General features: G+C 44.0%; 5 protein-coding genes across 5 annotated transcripts; 3 read left to right on the top strand and 2 right to left on the bottom strand.

Annotated features, from left to right (window-relative positions):
- The first annotated feature begins 4,018 nt into the window (after window positions 1–4,018).
- BYT42DRAFT_590087 (uncharacterized protein) lies at window positions 4,019–5,529 on the top strand. The gene has a single exon (XM_051570452.1). The coding sequence runs from the start codon at window positions 4,424–4,426 to the stop codon at window positions 5,405–5,407; it is 984 nt and encodes a 327-aa protein (XP_051418162.1). The 5' UTR covers window positions 4,019–4,423; the 3' UTR covers window positions 5,408–5,529.
- BYT42DRAFT_590083 (OPT oligopeptide transporter protein-domain-containing protein) lies at window positions 5,530–8,585 on the bottom strand. Its single transcript, XM_051570451.1, has 8 exons — window positions 8,354–8,585; window positions 8,044–8,272; window positions 7,271–7,977; window positions 6,588–7,193; window positions 6,424–6,520; window positions 6,325–6,354; window positions 6,146–6,238; window positions 5,530–6,083 (listed from the first exon to the last, which is right to left on the bottom strand). Exons 1-8 carry the CDS (start codon window positions 8,408–8,410, stop codon window positions 5,587–5,589), a joined length of 2,316 nt encoding a protein of 771 aa, XP_051418161.1. The 5' UTR covers window positions 8,411–8,585; the 3' UTR covers window positions 5,530–5,586.
- A 61-nt stretch (window positions 8,586–8,646) lies between these two features.
- On the top strand, window positions 8,647–9,571 carry BYT42DRAFT_590081 (ribosomal protein S10 domain-containing protein). Its single transcript, XM_051570450.1, has 4 exons — window positions 8,647–8,701; window positions 8,765–8,823; window positions 8,911–9,011; window positions 9,080–9,571. Exons 1-4 carry the CDS (start codon window positions 8,684–8,686, stop codon window positions 9,475–9,477), a joined length of 576 nt encoding a protein of 191 aa, XP_051418160.1. The 5' UTR covers window positions 8,647–8,683; the 3' UTR covers window positions 9,478–9,571.
- Window positions 9,572–9,801: 230 nt separating this feature from the next.
- Window positions 9,802–10,868, bottom strand: BYT42DRAFT_590078 (ribosome biogenesis protein Nop16). The gene is made up of 4 exons (XM_051570449.1): window positions 10,720–10,868; window positions 10,594–10,646; window positions 10,241–10,527; window positions 9,802–10,167 (listed from the first exon to the last, which is right to left on the bottom strand). Exons 1-4 carry the CDS (start codon window positions 10,810–10,812, stop codon window positions 9,962–9,964), a joined length of 639 nt encoding a protein of 212 aa, XP_051418159.1. The 5' UTR covers window positions 10,813–10,868; the 3' UTR covers window positions 9,802–9,961.
- Window positions 10,869–10,959: 91 nt separating this feature from the next.
- Window positions 10,960–12,701, top strand: BYT42DRAFT_590076 (tryptophan synthase beta subunit-like PLP-dependent enzyme). Its single transcript, XM_051570448.1, has 5 exons — window positions 10,960–11,226; window positions 11,298–11,309; window positions 11,381–12,134; window positions 12,203–12,332; window positions 12,431–12,701. The coding sequence occupies exons 1-5, from the start codon at window positions 10,981–10,983 to the stop codon at window positions 12,504–12,506; spliced, it is 1,218 nt and encodes a 405-aa protein (XP_051418158.1). The 5' UTR covers window positions 10,960–10,980; the 3' UTR covers window positions 12,507–12,701.
- The last annotated feature ends 505 nt before the right edge of the window (window positions 12,702–13,206 follow it).

The following is a 13,206-nucleotide window of genomic DNA, read 5'->3' as shown; positions in this document are numbered from 1 at the left end:
TGTTTCGTAACTCAAACACAAATTCGCCGCAGATCGTCACCATCCATTCCACCGTGCACCGACGAATTTTATGGATTTCAGCACTGAAGTATGATCGTCAGATCCGATGCCATTGTTTGTTTACTGCCGATCGTATTCATCTTGTCGGAGATCGGCACAGGCGCAATTCATTGTTGTCAATTAATGCAATGCAGTTTTTTAAGCTCGGTAAATATCCCTTTGCGTACATTAAAAAGCCGGTCCGCCACTACGTACTTTTGCTCTCATCGCACTTGACACAAACATTTACTGAACATCACCATCGTATTTGTATGAATAAACTTGTGAATACAATTGCTTTTTACGCAAAGAAAAGTTTCCAAGATAAAATACTTTATTGTAACGTTGCTCTGTTGGCTTTGCGTGTTTATTTTACTCCCGGTCAAGTATCATGAATTCTTGGCTGTTCAGATGATACCAATAAAAGAAGTCGGATCCTTTTTAGGAGAAATTCATGCAGGCACCGTCCAACGAGCGTTGTGTATGGTGGATGTTCTAGCCAGTGATTTGTTTTTTATGACGTAAGAAGATCCAATGGACACGATGATTTTCACCATGTTTCAGTGCAATTATTCGCCTATTTATGCAATCATTCTCATTTGCAGCCAATCTGTCAATTAGTCTTTGAATCCTCCGAGCTGATTTTTTCTCTCATGAAGTCTTTACGATGTCATTGTTTTTCCATACATTTTGTGGCCAAAAAAAAAGTCAAAAAAGCAACGTGACACAGCACGTATCAAGAATGGATCGACCGCACACCATGAAACAAAGCAGTTCAGCAGACCGTCCATGTCACAGCACGTGAGATAATTCATTGTCTACATCGCCCAGAATAGAAACGCTTCATGGTTGACGAGCGACAACATTTTGGGAAATATCAGATGGTGTCGACAGTAATTTAGTGAGTTGATCCCCTTCAGCTCTTGCAGGACCCGTTATCACGTGCAACGCGTCGTTGATCAACGATGTTTTAACTTGACATGATCACACCAATGATGGCTTGCTCGAAGATAAGCGATTTCATATGTTTTGAGATTTCAATACGTGGTAGACAGAAAGTGGCAATACTGAAAAATTGGGTACATGGCACTGCATATCAAAGCAACCACGCGGACAGTGATATAGCACGATAACTCTACATATCCATTTTCCCCAGGCGTATGAGATTCGATGAGATCTTTGATTGTGCAGTCTTTGACTTAAAGTATTGTGGATGCTATAAAAAATTACCATAGCTAGTCTATACATTGTAGGGTCGTCGGTTCTTAGCATAGCATTTTAGGCAGCATGACAGAACTTACAAGAATCCGCTAAATTGAAGTTGCCTCTTTTGGTTGAAATATCATGTTACGGCCTTTATGGAAGGCTTACATATTATAACGTCTATACAGGAGGGCATTCTATTTGTATAGATACTGTTCGCATCTTGAGTTGGATATTGGTATTTTGGCAATCGACACACCATGTGCCCTGATCTTTTATAAAAACGGTCACAATTTTACTGTACTCGAATATCGTTTCGATGTCCGATTCTTTGCTGCATATCAAGTTGGGAACCTGAAATGCCAACGTTCTATGCCTGTTTCAACCCACAAGTCAGGAAGGAAACTCACGTCGACGATCGTCTGAAGTGCTGTGAGCATGCTCGCAAAGTCTGTGTAGGTCAATGGGTGAAAAAAACAAGTGGATACTTTATTACAAACGACATGTAAAAAAAGGGTAAAAATAAAGCTGACCCCCCCCCAAAAAAAGAGAACTGATTTGAGTGAAGTCTTTGCAAGATCTTAAATCGAAAAGACGTATTTTTGCTTATTAGTATACGCAAGCAATATCCTTTGTTTGCCCTTGCTAGCCCTGCTCTCCCTTGCTATGTTGGCCGCTGCCTCTTCACTTATGTTAGGCGGTAAATTGATATTTGTGGACTGCCGTGAGCCATCGCTGTAATCTATGACTGAGATCGGTTCTTCGTTATAATGGCTCACTTCGTCCACCAAGCGATGTCTGCGGTGATAGAAGATCATGTCGTCAGGGCGCCAAACGAGGTCCAAGAACTCTCAACGGAATAGCCACCTGCCAATCCACTGTACACTCTCGCATCATCGGGTGCTCGCGTTTGGGTCAACACATCCGCAATTTATTAGTGCATCCGTTCGAACGTTGGCTTGAAATTTCTGCAACATAGTTTTCATGTGTCTGTGAAGGCTGGCCAACTCTTTTGCCCAATAAGCGACACGTTCAAGAATCGCCTTGGTGGACAATAAACATCGTGAAACTCAGTTACCACAAAAGCCAATGAGAACTTGAGTGTCCCACCGTGTCCCAAATGTTAATAACTCGAGTTATCCATGAAAAAGGAAACCATGGTTTTTTTTTCTGGCTTTCTATTCGTTTTCGATCTTTAAAAGTGCTGTTGTGAAGCTACTCCACATGGATAATGCTTTGGTATTCAAAAAAGTTGGATGAGGGACGGGTAAACGTTTAATGTGGGCAGAGCTCTTTTTGAAGAAAGGTGGTTGATGAGACGACAATTTGGCGTTTTTGTAGCATCATTTAGTTTAGTTTTGTTCTCAGTTATACTGTATATGTCCTTTCATTCTCTTTCAATTTTCAATGAATCGAACAATACATAAGCAGACGTGCCTCGATCTATGAATTCATGCATCAGTGGGGTGACTATCGTTTCATCCATGGAAATCCACATATATTTTGTCTTCTTTCTTTTCTTTTTCTTTGGTTTTCTCCTCTATCTTCTGTTTACTGGGATAAAGTCTCACTATCATTGCATCCCCTCGCATTCATCATCCATCATCCAGACTATGGTTTACCCGCGTGTATCTGTAACCAGTCAAGTCAATTGAAATATCAAAAAGGTATGTTTTGTGTGATGTGACTATCCATTCTTACAAGAAAAACTTATCTGTCCTTTTTCTCTATCCTTTCTTTAGCTTTTGGTTTTCTCTCCGGTTTTCTTTTCGTTCTGGCAAGCCGTCCATCCCTCCAAATCTTTCTACTTAGTTCGCGCACCCGATCCTGTCAGACCGATTGGTCGTCGACAGGCACCGTCGGTGGCGTGACTCCATATTTTCATCGGAAAACATTTACTGCCCTCGGACCGGTCTAGCCATCATAGCCTGGGGCGCGAAGAACGGAGGAGGTCGATAAGTGCTGCTTTCTGCATCTACCAATGTCACATTGTACCCAAAATATTGACATTATATGCCAAAAGTTCTGCCAAGAGTCCCGTCCAGGCTATACCCCTTAGTGCTTTAGACTTTGTCTGGCGAAAGTCATTCAGCGAAGCAATATACCCTCCAGTAGTGGGCGGCATGAGAAGTGTACAACTTGTTATAGCTACCCTACACATTGTAATAAGCATGCTGGACATCAAGATCCGATTGACTTGAATGCTACCAATAATAAGCGTGAAGTTGGTCATATATAGAACGAAAAACGAAGAACTTTGTATTTACAAATTTATTCGAAGGAAACAAATTTAAGCACTTGATCTTTCGCCACAGAAAGGCAGCATTTAGTCTTCTCCTGCATGAAGAAGACTGATGAAGCCGAAAGCAAGACAAGAGTTTGGAACGGAATCCATCGGCAGCGTCTACGTTGGTTTGTGCAAGAGCACGCACCAACACGACAATAGTTCCCCGGGAAACGTTCAGATATTTCTAGTTTTGTTTTTGAGCAATCACCTGTTCGGATGTCTGTGCCTGCAGAACCTCCGAAGCCTGGGGGACGAACATATTCCCAAGTAACAGGACAGTGTCCGCCTGGCAGAACCGAAGTGGACAACCGCCACCTAATAAAAAGAAAAGAATTAATAACACTCTAATGCTAGTGGATAGTCAATGAGTACTTACGGGCAATTTAGCTTGTAATGAAGCCTCAGTGGCAAAATCACTAAACAGCAGCGAGCGAAGAGCGTTACTGCTCTCTACAGATAGCCAAGACCGAGCTTGACCGACTAGGACCTGGGCAACCTCCTGCACAAATATTTTTGCAGTTTCCTTCGCAAACGCCAGCACGGAACAGTAATTTCACTGAGGGCTCTACGATACAGTATCAGTCCACAAATGACCTTTGTTTAATGGTTTCAAATCAAATAGCGTGTCATCGCAGGCAGGGATCGCGTTTATGGACGCTATCACTATGGTACTCGGTGTTCTTTGTTGCACCGTCCTTTACTTCTTCGAAAACGTCGATCGGTTGATCTATCAATTATGAGCTCTTGACGCATCTTTCTTTTAAAGGGGCCAACAATGCGCCAAATATTCAGAAGATCGGACCGTCCGAGTTTTTTTTTGTTCGCAGCTTGATTTTGGCATGGTGAGCGAACCTCCAGTCACGTAGCTGTTAATTGCTCCTCTTTCATTCATTCATGGAGCCGACGCGTCGCATACATATACCAACACCCAACGCCACCAACTTCCCCACTCTGTATACCATCTGCTTGGCCATTGCAACTTCCGATGAGGATGTTCGAGGCCAAGATTCATTATTTCGTTTATCATTCGATCCCTTTGTCCTGGACCTCATCAATCGAACATGTAGCCGAAAAATATGGAACAAAAATCTTCTGAAAGCTATAGGCAACAGCCATGGTGACCATCTGCGGTACCACATGCTGGAATGGTCCGTCTTGGACATTCGTCCTGATCGTCCGTTTTACAAGTCAAATTTGTCACAAATCCAGTCGCTCAGCTCGTTTATCACGCACTTGAATCTCCGTAGTTCTCGAGTCCAAGACGACCAGTTGCACCATTTATCAACTCTTATCAATTTGGTCGGGTTAACCTTGGATCAGACGGGCGTAACTGATGTCGGTGTTGCTCATCTTCGAAGGATGACGTACGAAGGACAACAGACACTGCAACATTTGGAATTGCTGAATCTGGCGGGTAACAGTGGGATCAGTGATGTTTCGTTGGTGTATATCAAAGGGTTTCCTTCCTTATTGGCGGTGGATCTATCCTGCACAGATGTTACCGAGACCGCGCGTATCGTTCTAGAAGGTTGTGGATTCGTTCGAGTATTTTCGTCTGAAGCAATTAATAGTCACCGACGGAACGCCGCTGCCTATCATCTTCATACAAGGCTCGATTTATTGCAAAGATCTGCGTTGCCAGATCGAAGTACGCCAAATGTATCATCCAAAAGATATCTTGATAGTCTGCGGACTACCGGCAAATCGCCCCCCTCTTGCGCTTGTCCCGCAGCTGAATGCTTCAGACGATCCACAGTTCCTCCTACTTTGCATATCAAGTCACCCACACCATCAAGCAAACACACTTTACCCCTCCGTGCACAGCCACGCCAACCAACGTTGACATTTGTTTCACTCTGTGAAGCTTTTGATTTTTAGCATGTTTAATTTCTACTTCCATACATACAGACAACACAAGCATATGCATATGTATATACCGTCCTCGCATCTTGTTTCTATTTATCCGATTGTTATACTGTATCATACTGTAATATTTTGCACCGAAAGTCAAAAAAAGTTCACGCTTTATGCATACTCTATAAATGAGGATCTATGGTCTAAAAATGTGGAACGTGACATGCCTGCATTGTCATATTTACAATGGCAAATGTGCCTTCCCCCAATACAAATCCACTGGCAATGATGATGATTAATATTTTTCCCACTTTGTTGCGATAGCGATCAAAAAATGACCCGATGGAAGACATCGATTCCTCATGGTGATTGTGTGCGCCATTGTTACAGTATTTATCCCACAAATGAGCCATGACTCCGCCCACAACTCGAGCTAGCGTGAAATTAGGCGGATTATACATGCCAATCGCAAACGCAATGCCTTGCGGCAAGTACCGATGCCAGCGGGCATCCGAATGTCGTTCCTTCAGCCACGTTAAGCAGGCAAACAGAACGCCAAATGCAATGACAAATTCCATGACGTGCGGAGGAAGAGGTCGTCCGTTCATCAAACGTGCCATATCCAACCACACTTGCGCTGTGGGTACCGGAAATTCAGGACCCGGGATCGTGTAGACCAAAGTGTACAGGTAGTAAGCCCCTGTTTGCGGTTTCTACATGTCAGCAAAATAACCAAAAAGCATCCGTGGATGGGACACTCACCGGTTGCAGTGAAAGCACTGACAAATGAACCGAGCAATTGGCCATAAAATTGGGCCTTGGGTGACGCGCGTAGGAGGTGACCTGTTTTCAAATCTTTGGATACCAAAAATTGCAGAGATTAGAACATATCTTTAGCATCGTTCTTTGCCCAAAAACTCTGCTGAATCTTGATAATGTACCTTGCATGAGATCACCCGCTTGTTGAGATCCTGGGTTAAAAAAAAAGTCATAAGCCTTGAGACATGATTTTAACTGTGTTGAAGCATAGAGTAACTTACCAGCTTCGGCGATTGCTCCAGCTATAAGATTCGCTACAATGTTGCCCGGCATAAAAACCGAAAACAGCACCTGGCTAATCTTACCGATACCGCTCACCTAGTTCAAGAAAAAAGTCAATGTCAGTACAACCGAGAAAGCCAGTATCGCTTTTTCTCCCACTCACAGGGTTCAAATCCGTCTGACCGAGAGCGCGTACACCCAAAACACTCAATAGCATGGCCAGTAGTATAGCAACCACGATCATAATAATGGGCAATGTTTCGGTCCCGAATAAGCGTGCCACGACATAGACACACAATCCAGTTGAAGCAATCAATCCTCCTATAGTGACTGGAAGCGGTACAAGTTGATGAGACGGGGCGTCATCCTCTACGTTTGATATTTGACCATCGGATACATCCACAGGTCTTGTTTCGATCACTTCCTCAGGAGTATCATCACTCTCATCATCGCTATATCTTTCTGCGATTCGCGTAGCTTGTGCCTCAATGTGCTCCACGTCCGTGCTATCCGTCGTCACTCGGATATACTCGGTATTGGCCGGCCGGTGATGGCGTCTTGCTTGGATTGATTGTACAATAATGTCACCCAAAGAAACGAGCGACTCAGCAATCATCACGCTTAATGATATCCAAAGGATCCAACCTTTGGAACCTGTTTTCCAGTCCCCGACAGGCCCTGGTGCCCATCCAGCATAATAAGCAATCGGTGACAAGACACCCCATCCAACGCAACATCCGAGCAACATGGACAAGGTTGTCGGCAATCCCTACAGAAAGGCCGGTACTGTCATCAATACAAAATCACAACCCATGCTACGCTTTTGTCCTGTCGCTCACAACATACCATGATAATGCCTTGGCCCATATAGCTCAGACTGGGTGTAAAATACCATTCCCATGAACGAAAGTCGATGGTATCAAAAACAATCCAGTTAAAAATAGGCAATGCGGAAATTACCGGGAAAAAATAGGAAAGTAATGTATACAGGGAGGAAAGAGAAAAAGATGCCGCCAGTGCATGCAATTTGAGCGTCCAGCGCTCTTCAAGGATGGCAGCAACTTCACTAGCGGTTTCGCTTGAGGTGGTAGTGGGGGCAGATTCGGGGATTGAAGGGCTCGGCATGGGTAAGAGAGCCACAGACCATGGTTGATCGTGGAAATATATGTCAGACGAGGAAGATCGACGAGGAGGTCGATTCGATTGAGGTGAACAGGGCAATGATGCGGCTTGCTCTTGGTCAGAAAATGCGGAAGAAAATTGACGCTGTCGAATGGAGGAAGAAGATGATGATGAGGGTGAGTGACGTGGTCGAATAGTGGAAGAAGGTTGTTGGTGCAATAGCTGAATCATCTGAGCTGTGGCGGTGCCTGAAGGAAAACGCAGTTTTTCACGTATAATGGTCTCCTTGCGCAATGGGATGGCAAAGAACACACCAAAAAAAGCTACACCCAAGGACCATAAGAGCAGCTGGCTAAAGGAAAGCACAATCGGGCCGCCTGGATGATCCTCTTCAGTCAACAGACCCAAAGCGGGAATGACACCCACAAATCCTGCAAAAACACCGCTTAGTGTCACCTTGGATGCGTCGTTTATTTCCGACTGGAAAAAGTCGTTACCTGCTGCCAAAGGCATGGTTGCCGTGGCTACGGCAACGGTTTGCAACACCACATTTTCCACAGGACTAAAACGAACTTGAAGTCGAGACTGAAGAGGTCTGAATATAGCATAACCCAGCAAAGACGCTTGAAGTGACATCATTGATATCCAGCCGGTTTGCAGTCCAAAGTACATATTGGAGAAACATATCACAGTGCCTATCAATAGCCCAACCGCCACTGCACGTAGCTGCGTGAAACAAAAGAGGAAAAGCGTAAGGATTGACCCAGTTGAACAGCAATCGTGGAGCTCTTAAAGTTCGTCTTTTACCGTAAAGTGATGTTCGTGGCAGCCATCGTAAGAAAGTCCAGCGTCAGACGACACCATGAGCACACTTGCAAGTGGGCTTACAAAAGGTAGCAATAGAAATAGGAATAATCTTCTTTAAAAAGAGAAAACTGCTCGCTCTATTGTGCTCTAACGCTCGTTGAAAAGGTAAGTGAAAGACACGCTGTGCAAAAAGGGCAGCGACAAAGTGGCATCAAGTTATTTCAATCTCCGCGTTCCGAAGAGGGTGGCTTTTTCCTTTTCCAAATTCGCTGTAGCAAGGGGCCCTTTTTTTTCTCAGCACAATTTTTGTATAGGCTCTCTTCACCTGTCATGTCCTTGTTAACATCGGTACATGGTCTACTCAAAAGTCAATATCATGTGCGTCATACTGATAATGTCGTTAATGTTTAGGTCCGAGTATTGTCCACAGTTCCTCGTGCAGTTCATCAGAATGCTGTGCGTTCTTTTGCGTAAGTGATCTTCCACTGCGATGCGAATGTTGTTAGCTTGTGGCAGCAATATAACCTGACCATTCATTTCCCCTTTATCCTACAAAGATCGCATGCTCAGAATGGAGAATCAGCAACTTCAAAGAAAGTAGTGTTGGACTTGCCGACTCCTGAAGCGGAAAAAGCCGAATTAAACGAGATTTATCAAGGTACCTTTCGACATGAGGTGATGCACAGCCTATCTTTTTTATAAACTCATATGTTATGTTTTTTTTAGCGCCTGAACGTGTTGAACCAACACACAACATCCCCGTCTGCAACTTACAAATGAGAGGTTATTTACCTCAACAGCTCGATTTTTATTGTGATTTTGCTCGTCGTGCTGCATTCCATCTCGGTATGCCCTGCAGTGGCACCATTCCTCTGCCAACTCAAACCTCGCGCTGGACCGTCATCAAGTCTCCCTTTGTTCACAAGAAATCGCAAGAAAATTTTGAACGAAAAACCCACAAACGCTTGCTTCAGATCAAAGACACACATCCTGAAGTCGTCGATCGATGGCTCCGATACCTGACCATGAATGCTCCGGCCGGTATTGGATTGCGTGCCACCAAATTCGAATTCGAAAAGCTTAATACTACCAAGGCGACGGTTTCCAAGGCCGACCAACAGTAATAAAAGCATGAATAAAAAAGAAAGGAAAAGCATATTTTGCATGTACACATACGAATAAACAGAAACCTGTATAATTTGATAGAATATAATGCCCCGCCGCTGTTGCGGTTTTTACGGTTGATGCGATTTGTCCATCGCATATTACAAAGTGAAGCGAAAACCCCAAAGCAGGTTGCTCGTTGAATAACAATGCAATGGTCACGTTAATTGAATTTGCTCCAGACCAAAACGTGAATGTCATGTTGAATACGGTTGTCTATGCAAAAGAAACACATCGACTTGCCAAGAACAGCAACAAACAAGGGATCACAGGCGATGATGATACGACAGAAACAAAAACTTGTCTTTTTTGATTTTTCATGATACAAAAGCATAGACAAAGAATACAAATGAAATTGAAAATAAAGAGAATATAATAAAACAGGGAAAAGAAGGAATCAATGCAGAAGAGAGAAAAAAAAAGTGAGATATGACGAACATGCAATTATTGAAGATGATGTTGTTTTCTATAGGCCTGACACTTTCTCTTGAGTTGACCCACGGATTGCTGGTATACATTCAGTTCTTTATCCCAAAACATTGCCTCGTAATCTTCACCGTGTTTCTCAATCAGCTTGGCAACCCAATCTTGTTCAAAATGCGTTTGACGTCTCTCCTGGACAACGCCGTTAGCGGCTTGTGCCTCCAAAGCTAAACCAAAAACACATCAGTTTCTCCTGAATGCAACTGAGATACCGCATGCCGCTCCTAGACGATCACTTACCGCGAACAACATCAGTCTTTGCCTCGACAGGCGGAACCTCTTCATCAAGAATTTCGTCGTGGGTCTTTTCAGCTTCGCCGACAATGATGCGGACAATGTTGCCTTCATCGTCACGCTGAATTAAACCTTCGCCAGGTTTCAATGTCTTGCGCACCTTTTCAACATCTTCTTCTGTTAATTCCTTAAGATCCTCCTCGTCAGTCGTCTCTGGTTTTTTGTCGGGAAACAATTTTTCACGACCACCGGCTGTGCCATTCAAGGAGGTAAGCAATCCCAGTTTTTCGTAGCTAATTTAGAGGATCGGTCGTATTAGTAAATACATTACTTTGGTGATCTATCAGAATAGTGCTTACTTTTGTCGTAACGTTAATTTCTTGTCCCAGTTGGCCTTGATAATGGCATTGCCCTGCAATAGAACAAAGAAAAGCGTTTAATCGAAACAAGAACTATCAAGCGTATCGGTCCAGCCATCGTTGTACCTTGATGGTCACTTTCTTCAAGTATTTATTTGCAGTGCGTCGTGTGTTTTTCGAACCGCTTCGTTGCTTTCTTCTCTGCTGTGGAGTCGCCATGAGTTATTCGATGAGGGATGCTGTTCTGATCAGCTTTGGGAAATGAAAAAAAAAAAGTAAATGGCTCGAAAAACGTGACGGTTTATTTGCACGATCACAAGTTTTTGGTTCAGCGCTGTGCGGAGACAACCGATCCAAATCCGTCCAAGACGTTGAACTTGGCACGTTATGGCTTTGACAAGCAGCGATCACAAAACGCTCTTTATTGGCGTGCTGTCGGGTTCAGTAGCCACTCTCGCAATTACTACTGCCACTTATTATTATCTATGTACCAAAAATACAGACACTCAGCCCGGCATTCTGCAGACATCGTTACCTACACCGGACATTGTCGAAGGTGTGGATGGTCTCATTGGTAACACACCGCTAATGAAAATACGCAGTTTGTCCGAGGCCACAGGTTGCACCATTCTGGTAGGTTGCTGCACATGCATACATATTCTAAATTTTCGTTGACCGATACTCACTCTCGTGGGGCATTATAGGGAAAAGCAGAGGTAAAATTCTGTGACAAGAACGTCGTCACGGTTGCTTTTTTTGCATAGATAACCTAACCACGACGCGATAGTTCCTGAATCCTGGTGGTAGTGCTAAAGATCGCGTGGCGTTGAATATTATACGTTCGGCTGAAGAAGCTGGGATTCTGAAGCCGCATACGGGAAGTACGATTTTTGAGGGCACGGTGGGATCAACCGGAATTTCAATTGCAATGATTGCTCGGGCCAAGGGTTACAAGGCGTGGATTGTCATGCCCGATGACCAAGCCAAGGAAAAGTATCAGCTCTTGGAAAAACTGGGAGCCACGGTAGAAAAGGTGCGGCCCGTGAGTATCATTGACAAGAAGCAATTTGTCAACCTTGCTCGAGAACGCGCCCACACTTTCGGTGAAGGCGAGACCAAGGGTTATTTTGCAGATCAGTTTGAAAATCAGGCCAATTTCCAGATCCATTACAACACGACCGGACCTGAATTGTATCGACAGTCCGGAGGCAAGATTGATGCACTTGTTCTGGGAGCAGGCACCGGCGGCACTTTGTCTGGTTTAGCGTGTTACTTGAAACCTTTGATCCACAATCTCAAGGTTTTCTTGGCCGATCCTTCAGGCTCTGGTTTATATAACAAAATCAAATTCAACGTCATGTACTCTCCGTACGAGCGAGAAGGCACACGCCGACGTCATCAAGTTGATACTGTGGTGGAAGGTATTGGTATCAACCGATTGACCCGGAACTTTGATGTGGGGCGACATTTGGTCGATGATGCTTTCCGTGTCACAGACGAAGAAGCAGTGAAAATGGCACGTTACCTCGTACGCGAAGATGGTAAGCAAAAATTCTTGGTGTCTAAAATAAAGATACTGCTTCTTCAGAATGACTGATGTTAGTCTTAGGCCTGTTTATTGGAAGTAGCTCGGCTGTCAACTGTGTCGCTGCGGTTCGAGCTGCCAAGCAGTTGGGTCCTGGCCACGTTATTGTAACACTTCTCAATGATTCTGGACAGCGGCATTTGACCAAATTCTGGTAAGTAGGACGTTTATTGGCGAGGGTGTGGGCGTGGGCAAGGGGGAGGAGGAGGTTGCATGAATTGCATTTCGATGCGAATGATCCCATATAAATAGGAGTGATGAATATTTGGCGTCGCAAGGTATCAATTACGAATTGAAGCCCGACGAAACCGTGATGGATTTTGTTTGAAATGTCAATATGCCAGTTAGAAAACCTTTCATACATGTATATTTTGTTTGCAACTTGGAACCGACTCCTTTTTGTACTTTTTTTTTTTTACTCAATGCAAAGACAACATCAATCATTGTGGCACAAATTACCAATAACATAAAGTGTTATATGATGGCTTCCATCATAGCCATCTGTTTTTATTTTGTTTTAAACGCAAGAAGCAAGCTTAGAATATTCATATGAGATCGCCATCGTTAAATTGTAATAAATAGGAGATACCGAGTTTGCTGATGCTGGGCATCACAAAGAACTTGGATGCTCCAGATCCATTATCCCAAGGCAGGACAACTTCTTGAATGTCAACCGCAGGGTTGCAACAGACGACTTTTGGGCGCAATCACTTGATTTTGTTGGTGGTGTGGCGGACACCACCTGGTTCAGGTTGCTTGTCGGGACAAGAACCCCACGTTGTATCGGTCAAAGACCGTCTTTTCGGATGTGGCACCATCAGTTTCTCTAAGCATGCCTTTTGGACAGTTTACGTACCGATCTCACTCGACTTTCCTTTTTGATTTATGTAAAAATCTGCCTGATTTTGAAAAGCACGCCCAGAAGCAATTGACGCGGCAGCCCCAGAAAAGTGATTCTTGGTTCAGATGGGTCTCTTTTCGCGTGGATTGATGCCGACAAAAAAAAACAGGGCAATCGTAACAGATCA

This window comes from Radiomyces spectabilis, assembly GCF_025331425.1.
Source record: "Radiomyces spectabilis strain NRRL 2753 chromosome Unknown BYT42scaffold_19, whole genome shotgun sequence".
Lineage (NCBI taxonomy): Eukaryota > Fungi > Mucoromycota > Mucoromycetes > Mucorales > Radiomycetaceae > Radiomyces > Radiomyces spectabilis.
Note: the sequence above shows the minus strand (reverse complement) of the source record. Positions and strands in the feature narration are given on the sequence as shown.